This window comes from Leuciscus leuciscus (genome assembly GCF_965113295.1).
Source record: "Leuciscus leuciscus genome assembly, chromosome: 23".
NCBI lineage: Eukaryota > Metazoa > Chordata > Actinopteri > Cypriniformes > Leuciscidae > Leuciscus > Leuciscus leuciscus.
The window spans coordinates 25,060,154-25,075,005 of NC_138747.1; the positions used below are offsets into that span (position 1 = coordinate 25,060,154).

At 38.9% G+C, this 14,852-nt stretch overlaps 2 protein-coding genes across 2 annotated transcripts in view; both read left to right on the forward strand.

Annotated features, from left to right (window-relative positions):
• Positions 1-7,571, forward strand: part of ano8b (anoctamin 8b) — a 30,095-nt gene extending 22,524 nt beyond the window's left edge. The window contains exons 16-17 of the mRNA XM_082156355.1: positions 223-333; positions 2,626-7,571. Of these exons, the coding sequence (XP_082012481.1) occupies positions 223-333; positions 2,626-3,318 (804 nt within the window). The 3' untranslated portion in view covers positions 3,319-7,571. The remainder of the gene's footprint in view (positions 1-222; positions 334-2,625) is intronic.
• A 1,606-nt stretch (positions 7,572-9,177) lies between these two features.
• dda1 (DET1 and DDB1 associated 1) lies at positions 9,178-14,840 on the forward strand. The gene is made up of 5 exons (XM_082156688.1): positions 9,178-9,443; positions 10,496-10,576; positions 10,716-10,767; positions 10,924-10,985; positions 13,593-14,840. Exons 1-5 carry the CDS (start codon positions 9,435-9,437, stop codon positions 13,701-13,703), a joined length of 315 nt encoding a protein of 104 aa, XP_082012814.1. The 5' UTR covers positions 9,178-9,434; the 3' UTR covers positions 13,704-14,840.
• Positions 14,841-14,852: the final 12 nt, after the last annotated feature.

Genomic DNA, 14,852 nt, shown 5'->3' on the forward strand with positions numbered 1-14,852 from the left:
TCAAACCATGCCAGTTAGTCTGAAGATCCTTCTGAACTGATCTCTTTCACTTGAAGCCCTCTATTTTCTTCTGTTTATAGGATTTGGTGTTAAAGACTGTATGTTCTGCGCCGTGACTCCAGGAGAACTGTATTCAGATTTTTGTTATACCACACATGAGGGAAATAATAATAAACAGACTTTGGCTTCTGTTCTTCTTTCTGTCTTTCCTTTTATGACCAGCACTTTGCAGTTCTACTGAAGTATATCATTCATGTGGCAATACCAGACATCCCCAGCTGGGTGGGAGAGGAAATGGCCAAGCTGGAGTTTCAGCGCAAAGAGGCATTTAAGGTAATAGTCCATCCACCGCCCAACCCCTCAAGAGCCATTCTGATGATTTAAGTATTTAGTTTTATATTAGTAGTAGTGATTGACCAAAGAATGTTTAGATTTACTAAACCAGGCAATTTACTGTGAGAGCGCAATAAAAAAAATAACACAGATGGGAGTGGAAAGTTCTGACAACGCACAAATGAAAGAAAACAGACTCAGCCGGATCATTTCCATAATGACCAACACAATCTACCAAGAGTAGCACAAATTATCATCTGGTTTAAGACATACTTTTTTGGGCGGTAAATAATGCCTCAAAAATACCAGTAAATTGACTAGCGCAAAGCTTAATAAATCACGTTGCGCGATTTATTTAAATACTCTGCTCTTATACATTTTGCCTCCGAAAGGGAAACTCCTACAAATGCATATGTAATAAAATCAGCCTCAAAAATAACTGTCCACACCTCTTCAGTGCTAATTTTTCACTGCATGTCTTTAGTAAATCTTGACAGTAGTTTTTTAGCGCCAAAAGAGGAGCAAGCTGTTAGTAAATCTGCCCCCAAGAGTGTACTCACACCAGGCAATCTGAACCATGCATGTTTGACCCCCAAAGTATAGTTCGTATGACTCGGGCACGGAACAGTTGGACCACGGATCTGATCGCTAACTGCGCCGAAACAGCTACTACTTGTGTGTTCGCTACTGTCATTATTACATTAACAAACATCTTCAATTACTACTTGGATAGTACGCTTTTCGATTAATTCAAGTATTAACAGGTCTGGTTCTCACCTTATTGATGAACAGGAATTTTAATTCCTCCCAAGGTCAGCTGCCTCTGTAATAATCATCTGATATGTCCAGCATGATTAAGTGAAAATCGCTGCATAAGTGATAAATCTATGAGCCAAACTATTAGCAAGAAGGCATTTCTTCCTGTTTTCTTCAAAACAAAAGATTGCATTGTAATGAGGCAAGCTGGAACGATGAAATGCAATGTGAGTGCAGGTCAGCAGGGGAGTGGGGAGAGGGAACAATCATGTGGTTCTCAACCATAAGACTGGGGCCCAATAGGGGGCCTCAGCAAACTGGAATCACAAAATTAATCATGGTTAATTAATATATCAATACTCCCAGTTTCTGTTCATAAAAATGTTTTAAAGGGATAGTCCACCCAAAAATGAAAATCACCCTCAAGCCATAAGTGTATATGACATTCTTCTTATAATAAAAAATGTCCTGGCTCTTCAAAGCTTTATAATGGCAGTGAATTGCCGTTTCTGTTTTAAAGTCCATAAAAGAGCATCCATTCATGATAAAAGTGCTCCACGTGGCTCCGGGGGTTAATAAAGGCCTTCTGAAGTCAAGCGATGCGTTTGTGTAAGAAAAATATCCATAGTTAAAACTTTATCGACTAAAATAACTAGCTTCCGGCAGATGGCCAACGCAAGTTGACTTGCGCCAAAAGAGTAACATTTGACAATGTATGACATAGGATGTAGGAGTAGCGTAAGCTTTGACGCTTCTCGCGGTTCAAACAAACAGGGCTGTGCAACAAACTCAAGCTCCTCCCACATTTCTCTTTAAAAATTCTCGTTTTAGACTTCTAATTCATGACTGGTGGTTTGTTTTGCTCTATCCTCTGCGCTTCTGCGTTCGTCAATGTGTCATGCGTTATGTCAAAGGTTACTCTTTTGCCGTAAATCGATGCGTACGGCCGTTTGCCGGAAGCTAGTTATTTTAGTCGATAAAGTTTTAAATAAGGATTTTTTTCTTCTTACACGAATGCATCGCTTCACTCCAGAAGGCCTTTATTAACCCACCTGAGCCGTGTGGATTACTTTTATCATGAATGGATGCACTTTGATGGACTTCAAAACATAAACGGCCATTCACTGCCATTATAAAGCTTGGAAGAGCCAGGATATTTTTTTAATATAACACTGATTGTATTCGTATGAAAGAAGAATGGCATATACACCTAGGATGGCTTGAGACTGAGTAAATCATGGGGTAATTAAAGTTTTTGGGTGAACTATCCCTTTAAAACAAGCAGCTCTGTCATAATAATGTCAGAAATACTGAAAATAACTTATCAATATCTTAGCCTATATGGGGGCTTCGAATTTTGTGACATATGGGGGCCCTTTGAGTCGAAAAGGTTGAGAACCACTGACCTAGAACAACTTAAGCACTACATAGAAACATACTAAAATGCCCAGAACACCTTAGCAACTGCATAGCAACATCCTGACTCTAGAATTGTGGCAGCAACTGGATTCATTGCTGGTGGACATGTGTTTTCAGAAGCATGAGCGTCAGGCACAGCAGCATTTCCAGCAGCAGCAGAGAAGGAAGCGTGAGGAAGAGGAGCGGCAGCGCCAGGCGGAGTATCAGGCCCGGCGGGATCGAGACGATGGACGCTCGGACTCCTCGGGTGGCGACCACCACCACGACAAGAGCCAAAGTGGCAAAACCAGACCAGGGGGTGGGGGGAGCGCTTCTGGGGGAGAGAAACCCAAGCGACCCAGCTCACTTCTCGGTAACAACAATGTCATGAAACTGAAGCAGATCATCCCTCTACAGAACAAGTTTTCGTCCGGCACAGCCCGTTCCCCGCAGTCGCCCACGGGTAGTGAACCCAAGCTACCGGGTTTTCTTAGTTTCAAGTTCCTGAAGTCTCCCGAGAACAAGAAAGAGACTGCGACAGCTTCCTCTAGTACGTCAACAGTTCCTCCAGTCCAGGAGAGGGCGGAGAGGTCCCAATCACCCAACAAGTCCTTCAATCCTGGGAAACTCTTTAACTTTGGGAAATCAGAAGGAGGGGCATGTGTAAATGGAGCTCAATCTTCAAAACCAGGGGATGGCGGACAGATGCACGACAAGCCCCCCAATAAGTCCGACCTCAACGGGGTCCCGGACGAAATCCCATCCCCTTGTGGAGAGAATGGGGAGAATGGATCCTCATCCGATGCTGATCCTTCAGGTCCTAAAATGTAACAAGAAAATTATCTCCATTAAAAAACAGTGTGTGAAACTACTTAGTAACACTGAGGGAGGGAGAGTGGAAAGGGAAAGGTCCTCTTCTGTTTTTGAGGCTGTGTAAGACTTGACCTGGAAGCTGTTAAGTAAAATAGATAAGGGGGAATTCACTTAAGGCCCGGGAATACTTCATTTTCCGTGTTCTGCTCCATCTAACACACAATTGTGTGTGTAAGCACTTCAAAGTGTACTCTATTGACTGAGCACAGATGGATGTGTTCGGTGCTACCTAGTGGACTTTTCTTTTTGAGCGCTAAAATCGCTCACACATGCACTGTTGTACATGCACAAGTCCACGTGGACACAAAAATTGGGCTCCAAGCAAATGGGGTGCATGGACATCAGCGGACTGTGCTAATGACGAAAATTGCGTCATGCTGACTGTCTGCAAACCGGAGCGGAACACGGACTAGAGAAGTTTACTTCCGGCTTTAGAATATATTGCGCCCACAAATTAGCGTTGTGTATTTGCACGTGTTGTCTGCGTTGTTTTAGCACCCGATTCACTTAAGTAAGCGAATCAGGTAATGGTTGCCACGAAAGTACTTGCGCCTTGTTTTCAGACAATAGCTTAGAGACAGCGGACGGTACAATTTTCACAGCAGGAACTTTTTTTAAAGGTCAGAAAATATTTGCTTGCTACAATTACTACTGGAAAATGCACACAAACATCCATTTTAAAATAAAATCTGTTTCCTGTCAGCGCTTCATTTGGATAGAAAGTGAGCTGACGATGAAAGAATGACAATGACGTAATTTAAATACGCATGGCATAGTGCTATATTGGCGCATATAGAACCTGGTTAAGTTGGATTGCAGCTAGTAAACAAGACGCATGGTTTTGTGCGGAAATGCCACACGCTACAGTGGTGCAACTGTTTAGTGAATTCGCCCCATAATGGTTAATGCTTTGCTATATTACAGGAGAACTTCATAGAAAAGACCCCCCTCCAAACACTTAATCACACACACATTGCCTTTTCTGCAACCCAGATAGGAATGCATGAGCTGCGTTTCTGACGGTTTTTAAAGTGCAATGTTTAATTACTAGTCTGATAATTGTAACATTTTATTGGGCTGCCAGTAGAAAAAAAATAGTTTATACCAATCACACAGTATGACCTCCATCATATCATAACAACAATAATCACACAATAAGCAGCAGTTCCAACAATGGGTGATTTTTGGCCTGAGAACTGTTGTATGTGTTTAAAACAGCTGGTTTAGTAGAGCAATAGCAACTTTACAAGCTAAAACTACTGGTGGTTTAGTAAGTCCATACCGAATAATAGGCCCCGAATGGCAATATTTTCATGTTAATAAGATTAAAAAAAATCAATAATGAAAACTGCAAAGAGACAAATGCAAGGGGGGGTGTGATGTCGATTACTTCTTTGTCTCAAAATTCATATCCAAATGGCACTATCGTGAAGTGCTGTACACAAAGGCAGCAGGAGAGGCCGGATAGGCCCTGTTTACACCTGGTATTAAGCTGCATTTGGTCGATCGGATCACAAGTGGATGACGCTAAATACAGGTGTAAACAGGGTCTAAAATGTTTTGAGCTTGTCCACTTTCGTCCACTTCCAGAGGTAGTCGAAAAATTATTCAACCGGATTGCTTTCATAGTGTAGACCAGGGACAGGCAACTTCGGTCCTGGAGGGCCACTGTCTTGCAGAGTTTAGCTTCAACCTTGAGCCAAAACTCACCTGCCTCTATCTAGTAATCCTGAAAACATTGATTGCCTTGTTCAGGGTGTGTTTAATTAGGGTTGGAGCTAAACTCTGCAGGACAGTGGCCCTCCAGGACCGGAGTTGCCTATCCCTGGTGTAGACGCTCATGTGGTTGAATGTGTTCAAACAGCCACAAAAGACCGTCTACTCTCCGCCTACTAACCTAATGCATGAACATTATGGGAAGCGCACTAGCCCGATGGGATTTAAACTTTGTCGCACTCACAGCGTTCGGCTTGGTCTTGTGGCTGTCAGAGCAGAAACGAAAGCTGTGTGTCCATCCACTGTTTTTCCGTCGTCTCCGTGCATGTTCATATGTAAATCGTTTAAGGTTATGTTGTCTATTAGATCGAAAGTCCTGAAAAAAAAACACACATTTTGCCGCCCATAGACCCTGCTCTCGAAGAAATTAGGACAGAAGTGGTTGGAAGTGGACAAAAGAGACGGATTAAAACACCAGATGTAAACGGGAATGTGTCTCCCTCATCTAATTGTGATCCGATTGACCAAAACACATCTTAATACCAGGAAAACAGGGCCATAGATACCTATCATAAAAATGAGTGTCATTTCCTAAATTTGATGGTCATCACATTACATTGCCACCAATATTCTTATCATTATAGCTCTGTTTTGAACCTTCAAGCTGATATGTTACACACAGAGCAGACTTTAACCCCTCTTAACTACATCAGATTGGAAACTTCTCTAAACTGTGAGCAAGATAGTGTTGAAACATCTTGAGACAGCTGTGTGTTTGACAGATGACATTTCATCCATCTCCAGTCAAACCTTGTGCTGTCAATGCTTGATTTTTACAAAAGTTGAATTTGAAGGAGCTCAAATATAAGATCACTACATAATTCCCATACGTCCATTTGTATTATTTCATAGTTTTGAAGACTTTCCTGTCATTCTAAAATTTGGAGATTAGTAATAATAAAAAATGAGTTGGTATTTCCAAACCTTTCACAGGTATTATTATAATGCTTTAATACTTATTAAATATGAATTATCCTGCAAGCCAATATAAGCAGTACGATGCCTCATTACCGGCCTCATTACATATGAAAATGCTGTATTTTATTTTGTATTAATACACTACTGAAATAATATACTGTCATTTTTTTACTCCAGTTTAATATTCAGCATTAATTCATGTCTACCTATTTATATAATTGTCTCTTTTTTTACTGAAGCAAAACTAATATTTGCCTCCTCTTTGCACATTATTTTAGTGTAAAGCTGCTAAGCACGTGCTTCGGTTTGGAAATGTGAAGGACGGTGTATTAGTTTCTCAAACAAACCATCTCTGTCTTTAGAGGCAGTTTGAGTATGTGTTTTTGAAAGAATTCCTTGTAATTACTGTAAGTTTGACCTGAGCAACTGAGGGGAGGGTCTTATCTCCACACAATGTACTCAGTTGTTGCTATCAAAAACCTGTCACACAAGTCACGGTGTCACACCCTGTGAAGGGTTTCTGTGAAGCAGTGGAATGTGTGTATGAGCTTATATTCCAGTGTAAGGTCATGAAGAGACGAGAGGTGCCTCAAGTAATGGATTATTACAGTTTTACTTTTTAGTTTCATAGAAAAAAATAAAACAAGCTATGCATTTGTTCTATATTTGGTTGACAGGATTTGCTGAGCAGACATTGTTGCAATAATATTTTGGCCTGAATGGTGATTTGAATCTGTTTTATGTTTAGTACATGTTTATCAAGCCACTAAGTTATTTCATTTCATTGACAAATTCATCCACTTCAACAACCTGGCCTGACACAGCAGTATGTTTACAGCCTGACACTTCCTTTGGGTCTTAAAATATTAGTTATATTACCACAACTAATACACATCCCTCCTTGATTTGAATTTAAAATTTGATATATGTTGGATATGTTATATTTAAAAGAGTAAAAGATAAACCGTCTTTAATTGTCTGATGCTCATTCACCGAGTGGTGAATAATTTGTTAGTAACAGGCATTTTTGGTTGTTTGTTGCTTTCTTTTTGACCTGAACTCTGCAATATGATAGATCATGGTATCTTCGATGCCGTGAGGCTGCTGTAATGTTTTGTCATCCCTGTATCATCCGTCCACATCATCCAGTTAATGTAGTCAGACCTTCAGCTCTGGCCTAATGACATTTCTGTTTCCGTTATTGTTGTTTAATTGAAAGATGTGAATAGTTAAGCTGCCGCTAGCTGAAAGCATTACGAGGCTGCGTAGGTTTGTCGTGTAAGAACTGCTTTACATTCGGTCTAACTGTGAAATATGAACTGATTGTGATGAGGGGGCCACAGAATTCCCTCTCTGAAGGCAACCTCACAAACCTATCATGAGCTCTTCCAATGTTTCACTGTAAAACTTTTCTTTATTAAAGAAAACAATATTAGGGAATGGGATTATTTATTTCTTTTATTTTGTCATATTTTTGTAAGAATTGAAATGGGATAATAAACAGATTTAAATTTCTGTATTGTCTTTCAGTTTCTCTTTCAGTTACAGTTTTCTAATATGCTGCTTTAGTATTTTCAACACTCGTAATTCCTGACTATTTTACGTTTTGGCAAATTGGTGGCTATAATTCATATGAATTTGCTCAATCTTTTTTGTAGGCTACGATATGTTTTAAATATTGCGGTTCATTTTGACTGATTTAAATTTCTGAGTTGATGGAAAAACTAGTTAAAGGGATAGTTCACTCATCATTTACTCTCCCTCAAGTTGTTACAAACCTGTAAATGTCTCTCTTCTGCTGAACACAAAAGAAGATATTTTGAAGAATATGGGTTACCAAACAGTTGACTGCACCCATTGACTTCCATAGTCTGGGAAAAAAAATACTATGGAAGTCCATCAACGGTTTGATTACCCATATTCTTCAAAGTATCTTGTTTTGTGATCAGCTGAAGAGAGAAATCCAAACTGGTTTGAAACAACATGAGGGTGAGTAAATGATGACAGAATTTTCATTTTTGGGTGAACTACCCCCTGTAATGTTAGTCTTGAAATTTTCTTAGGAGCATGATACCTGCAAAATGTTGATACTCTGTTATCTTGTGGAATGCACGTACACAATTTCTTAATTATAATATTTGCGGGTCAATTTGACTGCAGCTGGGCAGCCGTGACCTAAAATAAAAACTTTTTTAAATGTGTTTTGTATGTCACTTTCTGAGTATTAACATTTATGCAATTGGCAGACACTTTTTATCTGAAGAAACTTAAACTGCATTGAACTGATACATTTTTATCAGTTTATGCATGTTGAGTTTGCTGGGAATCAAAAGCGCACAGAAGAGGTGTTTTTTCACACTTCTGCTTAAAATAGGAATGTTGTGATAGTCTTTTCTCCCATATTGTGAGGTATATCCGCGAAACGGTTTCTCGAACAAGAACAAATGTAGGGCGGGGCTTGATGTTGTCCATCAGGAATTGACTGGATCGCTATTGGCGGATCTCATTTGAGTGACAGGTTGTCCCGCCCTCGCACCAGTTAACGCGTCATCAGAGAAGACATATCGCTGCAAGAGGGAGGGTAAGTTATTTTGATTTAAGATTATGAGGGCATATTAATTCAAATAAAATAAAAATGTGCACAGATAAATCATTTATAATAAACACTTTAATATTCCATAAGAAAAATAAGAATGGTCAACTTTGATTTCATGTTGACTTTAAAATGTTTAAAAAATTTTTATTTTAAACAGTTTAACACATGCTTGTTTTCTTTGTAATGCATGAGAAAGTGTTAATGGTACATATTTGCTGTTTTTACTCAGTTTCCCATTGTGTGATTTTTGGTGAATTGTATTGAATCAGTTTACAATGGATTTTTATTGGAGGGGGCTCCATAAAAATCGTTCGTACCCACATTTTTTATATTATACAAGGGTTCATTAAGAGAAACATAAGTATATTATTGGACTAATTAAAATTGCTCTACCAATATACTTTTTTAAAAACTTTTCTTTCTTATTTTGATAATAGCAGGTTACCACCGTTTTATTGTAGTAACAACTGCAGTAATTATTGTATTTTGAAGGACACTACGGTTACCATGGGGAATTTTTTTTGCAACTGCAAGAGAGAGAGAGAGAGAGAGAGAGACTTGTCAGTCGGTAGCTTTCAGTTGTAGCTGCTGTTTATATGTGTCGCTCGTTGTATTCACACGCTTATTTCTGTGTGTAGGTCTTAGTGTCGTATTCAGTTGTGAGTAAGTTAGTGAGTGAGTAAGTAAGTTAGTGAGTGAGTGGAACCGGGTTCAAACCTCAGATTTCTGTCAGTGTTCAGGCCTGTCTGAGCACAAACAGCTACAGGACTGAACTGACTTCACCATGGACAAAGTAAGTTTCTGCACTCACAGCTTCATATTTTCATGTTTCAGATGAGTAAGTTAGTTACGCGCAGTTGTAAAGGAATGGGCGCTGAAATATCATGTTGAATGCTAAAATCTGCTCTATACATAGATAATATTTTAGTCGTTTTCAGCTGACAGGCTGCTTTGGTTATAGAGTTAGCATGCTAGGCCGCTTCAAACACTCATGACTACTTAATGTACAATTTTATTATAGCAACAGCCTAAAATAAACATATTATCATGGTTGAATCCTGTTACTAGGCGTACTAAAACTTTTATTTTATGGTTATCAGGTGATTTGGTATTTGAATTATCTTTAACTCACACCACACATGTCATGCTAATGTGTTAGCTCGTATTAGCATGTTGACAAGCGCGAGCGAGACTCGCCTAAGCTTTTGTTAAACAGTCACGACCTGAATATATTCATTTTATTAGTGTTATTTCGATCAGATATTATTTAAAAGAATTCGAATCAAAAAGATCAATCATATAACCTCTACAGATCTAGTGGACTAGACTGGCAACGCCCAAAGGTTGACATGCATCATCCTCCATCTGGATATGAGTTTACTCTCTCAGCAAATGTCTGAAATGAGATACATTTTTTTAGATGTATTATTTAGATGTGTATTTATATAAGTGCCATTAAGGTTCCTCATGTTATTGATTGTTAGCTAAATGAGTCCTGCTCCACTGACTACTTCAAGTCTATAAGATCATTGGCTGATGGGTATTGTGATCAATCGATCTACAATCATGGCCAACTGATATTTTTCTGGGATTATTTTATGTGCAGTAGTTCATTGAGTAATAGCGTGTCTGTATCTAAACTGTCAGTAAACATTTGTATTGTAAAAGATCATTTATAATCACTGAATCATGTCTTTAATACCTACTCCGGAATAAGTGAACACCTAGGAAAATGTCTTTCCTCTCTAGACGAGGATCTGTCCAGTATCAAATGTACTAATGTAGCACTTCAGGTATATTTCTAGTAAGCATTTTAACCTCTTTTTGACTCTTAACATTTTGAAGGCAGATTTCCTGAAAGGACTACCTGTGTATAATAAGACAAACTTCAGCAGATTTCATGCGGACTCCGTATGTAAAGCATCGGTAAGGTTTGCTGGCCTAAATGATTAATTTTGCAATGTTCTTTCTGAATATTCAGTATGCATTTTCACACTGCAGCTGTGAATTACATTTTCAGGTTTTGTTTAAATCACATTAACGGTCCATTTATTGTGTGTTACAGAACAGAAGGCCGTCAGTATATCTGCCTACCCGAGAGTATCCCTCCGAGCAGAGTGAGTTCTTGTGTAAAATCATGGATGAAGGCCTGTTGTACAACCATTTAAAATGTAGAACCACGTTGCACAGTAAAATGAAAGCTGATGTGTCTCTTAAAACACTTTGTTTCAGTCTGAAGCCTAATTTTTGTTTGTTTTTTTCTCTCCTCTTAGTCATTGTCACAGAGAAGACAAACATCCTTTTGCGTTATCTTCATCAACAGTGGGACAAAAAGGCAAGTGTTCATCAAGCTCTTGGTTGACAAAGCAATGGATAAATTGACTCATTTCATTCACTCATTCACTACATTCGTTCACTTCTCTGATGATGTATTTACTGGCACGAGGGCAGGACTACCTTTCACTCACATGATGTCACAGCAATAGCAAACCACAACCATTCATTCAATTACCATTGGACAAATTCAAGTCCCTTAATTATGGCTGAACGATTAATTGCATTTGTGATAATATCGCAATATGATGAAACGCAATTTTTTAACCGCAAAAGCTGCGATTACACTCTGGTCACGTGACACGCCAGAGAAAAGCAGTCTGCAGATGTAGCATCAACTTGGCACGCTACGCATATAGGCCTGGCATACAGGAAAGAACACTGTTTAATTTATGTTATGTTATAATATATATCATTAATATATAATGATATATTATGTTATAGATTCTCTCTCCAACGATTCTGGATCGATTCAGAGAATTTATTCACAGGTTATGCCGCTTTGCTTGATGTTACTCTTGCAGTGCGCAGTCTCGACCGCTGGAATTTTCCTCACAAATGCCCTATTAAGGCATCATTTATGTCATTTGGAATGCAGTTGGCTTATATATAAAAAATATGAAAATAACTGAGAAGTCGCGCTTTGTGAAGAGCGCTCGCACATGTGAGCAACTCATTGGTTAAATGTACTTGTATCTCAAAATGCTTTTATGACGCGAAATTAATGTAAATACGGTCAGTTATATCTTAAACCAACAGGACAAACCACATCTTATATTTCAAAAGAGATCTGTGCATTAGTGTGAATGCAGCTTATCGTATCTAAACTGAGAAAAAAGAATCACTCACAGCTCTTGAATGGAAAACGTTCAGACAGCCTACGTTTAAATACTGAAAGCACTCTTTGTTTATTGCTTGTAATATGTTTTTGTAATATGCTTTGTTATTTACTAGCTTTTATATTTTTAAGCTATATTAGTTTATATAGCTTATTTAAAATTCTTAACATGTTTTTTTATAATTATTTTTAAAAATACGTATAATTACACATGTAATTAAATAAAGATTTTAAGTGTTATTAATAAGATTAATTAAGAAAAAAAGTAGATCATGAGGTGCCTAAAGCTTCCCATCCCTACTATACAATGATTTATTGCTTGTCTTTGTCGAATAATACAGAAGATAAAGAACTTAAAAAGGAATCTCATACTAAATCGCAATATTGGTTACAAAAAAACGCAATTCGATTATTTTCCAAAATCGTTCAGCCCTACCCATCATACAGTTTTTGGTTCACTGAAAAACCTATGGCTTTCTGTGATAGGGACCCGAGCGGTCGCCAGGAGAATCTCACCAAGGTGTAAAAAATGGGGGTGATGTGCACATAAATATGGCTTAGAGAAATAAAACCGGTTACCAATAAAAACAGTCTAAAAACTGTTGTGTAGTAAAACAGTTCAAACTCTTAGCTAACGCCACTGCATAGGAAACGGTATCAGTTGCGATGTAGCTGCTGTCACAGACAGCTGACTGCTTCATCTATCAACAAAGGTTTATGTGTACCCTCCATTACACTTTGGCGTGTTTTCTAAAAAAATCTGCAGTCAAATGTAGTCCTCTGATGTGATTCGAGACGCCATAAAAAATAAACCATCCACTTCCTGATGCTGGGATCATTCTGAAGTCTTTACAGAGCTAGAAACTAACTCTTTCACTCTTTCACTCTTCTATTTTCTTCTGTTGTCAGCAGACTCGATTACGTCAGCAATTAAATGCGTATGTGTGTACCTTATCCACTGTAGACCACGTGATTACAGTGATTATAATCTATTTGTTTTTGGCGTGATGCTCTCATCCGTGTTGATGGGTGTCAGCCGTCAAGTGACTGAATGCCAGTGGGCGGAGCATATGGTGCTATGATTCGCTGTTGTCTTGCTTTAGAGGCAGTCATATGCAAATCTATTTGCCCATGTGACGTCACAGATCCTACAATATCCAAACAAGCTGTTTTTGGTACATAATTAAATAAATTATATACTGTAGGGAAACGTTTAAGCTATGAAACTTGCAGGATTTCTTAATGGTACAAAGACCTCTTATGTGTCAAAAGCTCATGGAAAATTTGATTTCTCGTGTCATGACCCCTTTAATAAAATGCACGTCTCATGTTTAGGAGAACTTGGATTTTGTATTTTTTTTCCTGTGACTTGACTGGAGAGCTGAATTTAAGAGCTTGTGTAAGCCATCGCCATGATCCGATGCAAAGCTTTCTTAACTGCTTTTGTCACTGCTGTTATTTTTGCTGTGTGTTTTTTATACATATTTACATATTCACCCTAAACATCGCTCTCAGCAGCTTCGAAATGTGGCGTCGGAATGTTTCTCTAACAGTATACTGTTGTTACGGTTCTTTTACCCTTAAGGGAGGAATTGAAAAGAACTTTGTCAAGTAAATCAGGGCCTTCAAACATGCCCATCAAGTGCAAGTTTAAATAGGAAAAATTATGGAAAAGCACCACAGTGGAATGGAAAAAAATTTTTTTTGGGTGAGAAATGCAGCTGCCTGAAAGATGAATTTAAACTTTTGTTTTTCTTTTTTGTCCTGCAGAATGCAGCTAAAAAGCGAGAGCAGGAGCAAGCAGAAGGAGAGGGTGGCAGCCCAGCACCGCCCCGCAAAATCGCCCGGACAGACAGCCAGGAGATGAACGAGGACTCGTAGAGGACCCCCCCTTCCAACGGACACAACACCCGCACACCACACAGGAATTCATCTCAGAAAGAAGGAAATGGAACACTTATCTTACAGTGTGCTTTTATTATTTTACTGAGTGCTTCCTAATGCAGTCAGTGCCCAGTTGTGAATGTGTGGGGGCACGACGGGTTTCCACTGCCAGCTTCGAAGATTCTGCTGAACTCTGAACTGCTTGGGGGTGAGAGGGGGCGGTATTCAACAAGCACATAATAAGGAATGTCTGCTGTGAAGACGTGTGAAAAATATGATTTTGTTTAGGACACTATCAATGCAATTTAAGTTTAAAAACACCCTAGTAATCTCAGCTGTGGATTTTTGCTTTCATTATATACTCCGCCACAGGCACTAAAACTAAAAACACAGGGTCTCAAGTCAAGTGTCCAAAAAGGGAAATTTCCGAAATGTACAGCCTCGTTTGGCAGATTTAGATGTAGTGTTTTGTGTTGGTCATGTAACGGTCTTCCTAGCAGGTGCATACTTGTGCATGAATGCACTGTTAGGACTGCAAATCTGTTGCTACAGATTGAGGATGACATTTCTGATGATGTGAAGAAATACAAATGGTGACTTACAAATGTCAACAACGTCTCTCTCCCTTCCTCCTGTTGTCATATGAGCTTTCAGTGCTGTGTTAGTTTCGGCAGTTCTCTGGAATCATTAATCGATCACCTGCATTCAAATGCCCGACTCCATCATTGACTTAATCCCTGCGCGCCGATTCAGTTGCAATCCATTTCTGCGTATGATGGGATTTTCCCAGGTTAGAGATTAATAATGTCTCTCCTTTGTTTTCTGGGTTTGTAGTTGTGTTGGAGTCCTGAGATTTAAGCGGCATCTATGCAGCATCCTCTCTTAACCTGCAGAGGGAGTCGGTGAACTGTGGTTGTGGTCCAATAAACAGTAGAAGCTTTACACATGGGGCTTAATAGAGTCCACAACATCCGTAAAACTGTGTTTTCACTGTGGCTGGAGACACCATGTTACGTTAAGTCGGCAGTTTCAAGCCGTTTCCTGGCAAAGGTTGTTCATATGTTCTTGATGAAAAGATTGAAATGTATTGAAGCCATCGACATTAACAAAAAATAAAATAAAAAATCATGCATGCATTGTGGCTTT

What these genes read in the sequence shown, in the direction of transcription:
- dda1 (XM_082156688.1), top strand. An exon ending in ACTCCGTATGTAAAGCATCG is followed by an intron (nt 10,577 to 10,715) that starts GTAAGGTTTGCT and finishes TGTGTGTTACAG; the next exon opens with AACAGAAGGCCGTCAGTATA. An exon ending in AGAGTATCCCTCCGAGCAGA is followed by an intron (nt 10,768 to 10,923) that starts GTGAGTTCTTGT and finishes CTCTCCTCTTAG; the next exon opens with TCATTGTCACAGAGAAGACA.